This window comes from Zeus faber (assembly GCF_960531495.2).
Source record: "Zeus faber genome assembly, chromosome: 1".
Taxonomy (NCBI): Eukaryota; Metazoa; Chordata; class Actinopteri; order Zeiformes; family Zeidae; genus Zeus; species Zeus faber.
Genome location: NC_137193.1, coordinates 1,124,550 through 1,128,113, shown reverse-complemented (window position 1 = coordinate 1,128,113; position 3,564 = coordinate 1,124,550). Strand labels below are relative to the sequence as shown.

Sequence of the window (3,564 nt, the reverse complement as noted above, 5' to 3'; positions counted from 1 at the left end):
GTTGCGTCTGGTGAAGGTGGAGTACACGTACTCCTCAACAAGTAGTACCTGAGTACTGTCATGACAAAGTACTTGAGTACTGTCATCAAGTGGCGAGGGTACCCCCGCCACGCAGAGACACAGGAAGTGGAGGATAAAGGGCTTTGTTAACAGGATGTGACACATGAGGAGCGGAGGGTCAGGGGGGAGGGCTGATCCAACCCGTGCTCATGGATTGCTCTGGTGGGCGACAGGTGCACAGCCACCCCTCCGCCCCGGCCCGCTTCGCTACACCCAAGACACCCCACCACCCCTGCGCCACAGAAGTATTTTTACACCACCCTCCTATCATGAGCGACTTCATTACATCAACCTCCCTCTCTCTCTCTCTCTCTCACAGGAGGTGCAGAAAGCCACGGCCGAGAGAGGAGGAGGCTCCTCCTACCTGAAGGGCGAAGACTTCCCGCGGCTCCACCATCTCAGGAGTTCAGAGTCTCCCCATTCCAGGTCCGACAGCTGTTATAATGTGCCACACTTATGTATATGTATATATATATATATATATATATATATACATATATACACACACACATACGTACATACAAGGCGGGCGCCTGGCTACCAACACAGACCAGTCATTTTAATTTCTAAAAGAAAAAAAAAAACACCAAAATGGCAGCTTTGGGGCCACTTGGTGGTTTTGGGACCCACAAGTTAGTGTATGTATATATAAAATGACATGTACTGTGTGTAACCATGACCCAGCAGGTCCTCCGGGGCCCCCAGGAGCCGAAGCAGCGACTCCCCCCGCCCGAGAGGGAAGGAGTCCCCCCGCCTGCGAGGCCGGGAGTCCCCGCACTCCAGGGCCAAGCGCAACAGCTCCACAGACGGCAGCTCCTCTCGCTCCAGAGGCTCCCGGTCCCCAGCCGCCGGACCCAGCGCCTCCCCCCGGCCGGCGGGCCGCAGCCCCCAGACCCGGAGGAGGGCCCGGGGGGAGCCAGTGGACCTGAGAGGATCGTCTTCCCTCTCGGAGCCATGGTTCCGCTCCCCCGTCCAGAAGCTCCGCGGCGGGGAGCGCGACTCCCCCGGCCTCTCCGAGTCCTCGGACTCCCCCCGCTCCCTCCTCGCCCCGCCCTCCCGCGCCTATCCGCCCCTCGCCCCGCCCTCCCGGGCCTCGGCGCTCCTCTGGCCAGGGGAGTCGGCGGTGGAAAGGACGCGAGAGGAGGCCGAGCGCCTCCTGGCGGAGGCGGTGTCGTCGTGGAAGGAGGCGCAGGAGGTCCTGCGGGAGGTGAAGGAGCTGCAGAGCCAGACACTGAGGAGGCAGCGCAGGAGGACGTACGAGAAAATGTCGACGGCGGCGGCCGAGCGCGAGGGAAGGGCCACCTCGCCGAGGTCGCAGGACGACAAGGACCAATCACAGACGAGCTAATCAGGACCAATCACAGACGAGCTCATCAGAGTCTTTGAAACGACGGGTTTTTATGGAAACGTTGACTTTTTTTAACGACGGCAACGGAGACGGAGAGAAGCTGGAGCAGCCTCCAGGCAGCAACATCAGTCTGCTCCTCAGGAAGAGGACTGTCGTCCTCCGCACCTGATTGGCCAAAGTCTGGGCCAATCAGGTGATGTCACCGCTACTGCATTCCATTGAAGCTGGAACTTGAGTTGCTTGAGTTGCAGGTGTTGAGAAAACATTTACACATTTACTCCAGCGTCATCAAGCAGGAAGTGGAATGAAGCAATGGAATGCAGCGTTTTACATCACACTGATGTCAGAGCAATATAACAGCAATCTTAGTGATGTCACAGTGATGTCACAGCGATGTTAAAGTGATGTCACAACCGTGTCACAGCGATGTCTTCATGATGTCACAATGATGCAACAGGGATGTCATAGTGATGTCTTAATGATGTCACAGTGATGTCATAGCAATATCTTAATGATGTCACAGTAATGTTACAGCAATGTTGCAGTGATGTCACAGTGATGTCTTGATGATGTCACAATGATGTTACAGTGATGTCGCAGCGATGTCATACCCTGTCCTTCCTGCTGCAGCCCGTGTTTCAGAAGTGTTTCCTGCGACGGGAGACTCCTCCTCCTCCTCCTCCTTCAACGTAGTATGCAGGGCGTGGCACCTTCTATGCTGTACTTATTCCAGAGCAGTATTTGACCTTCGCTAAACCAGTGAACTCTCCTTTCTGTTCTTGGCTGTGGAGTCACACTCTGCGGCTCCGCCCGACATCTGTTCTGCTCTTTCTGCTTCTTCTATTTCCTGATGTTTTGCACTGGTGTTCAGGCTGTTTACACTCAGGGTCATCGCTTCAAACTGCCTCCGCCCAACCTCAACCCCTGCCTCCGCCCCCCAACCCCAACCCCAACACCTTCCCCCGCCCTCCGCCCCCCAACCCCTGCTTTGTGTCCTGGTTGTCCTGCTTGGATTGGTCCTCCCTTGTTAAAAGCACTGAACCTGGTGACAGAATGCATTATGGGTAATAAAACCAAAATGACCAAGGAGCCGTTATTCAGCTTCCTTCCCAAATCATTCAGTCGTTCACACTACTCTCTACGTAGTAGAATATATATAGTAGACTACTCCTGACATAGTAAATCTATATAGTACACTACTCTCTACTTAGTAGAATATATATAGTACACTACTCTCTACTTAGTAGAATATATATAGTACACTACTCCTGACAGTAAATCTATATAGTACACTACTCTCTACTGAGTAGAATATATATAGTACACTACTCTCTATGTAGTAGAATATATATAGTACACTACTCTCTATGTAGTAGAATATATATAGTACACTACTCCCTATGTAGTAGAATATATATAGTACACTACTCTCTACATGAGATAATTTATATAGTACACTACTCCCTTCGTAGTAGAATCTATATAGTACACTACTCTCTACTTAGTAGAATATATATATATATATAGTACACTACTCCCTAGATAGTAGAATCGATATAGTACACTACTCCCGACGTAATAAATCTATATAGTACACTACTCCCTACATAGTAGAATCTATATAATGCACTACTCCTGACGTAGTCATTCTATATAGTACACTACTCCTGACATAGTAAATCTATATAGTACACTACTCTCTACTTAGTAGAATATATATAGTACACTACTCCCTATGTTGTAGAATCTATATAGTACACTACTCCTGACATTGTAAATCTATATAGTACACTACTCTATGTAGTAGAATCTATATGGTACACTACTCCCTACATAGTAGAATCTATATAGTACACTAGTTCACTACACTACTTCCTACATAGTGGAGTCTATAATACACTACTTCCTACGTAGTAAACTATATATACACGACTTCCTAGATAGTGGAGTCTATAATACACTACTTCCTACGTAGTAAACTATATATACACTACTTCTTACATAGTAAAATATATATACACTACTCCCTACATAGTAAACTATATATACACTACTTCCTACCTAGTAAACTATATATGCACTACTCCCTACATAGTAAACTATATATACACTACTTCCTACAAAGTAAACTATATATGCACTACTCCCTATGTAAT

General features: G+C 48.5%; 1 protein-coding gene across 1 annotated transcript in view; it reads left to right on the top strand.

The window, feature by feature from the left end:
- Window positions 1-1,408, top strand: part of plekho1a (pleckstrin homology domain containing, family O member 1a) — a gene marked incomplete at both ends in the record, with an annotated part of 13,857 nt that extends 12,449 nt beyond the window's left edge. The window contains 2 exons of the mRNA XM_080012252.1: window positions 380-486; window positions 745-1,408. Of these exons, the coding sequence (XP_079868378.1) occupies window positions 380-486; window positions 745-1,408 (771 nt within the window). The remainder of the gene's footprint in view (window positions 1-379; window positions 487-744) is intronic.
- Between the last annotated feature and the right edge of the window lie 2,156 nt (window positions 1,409-3,564).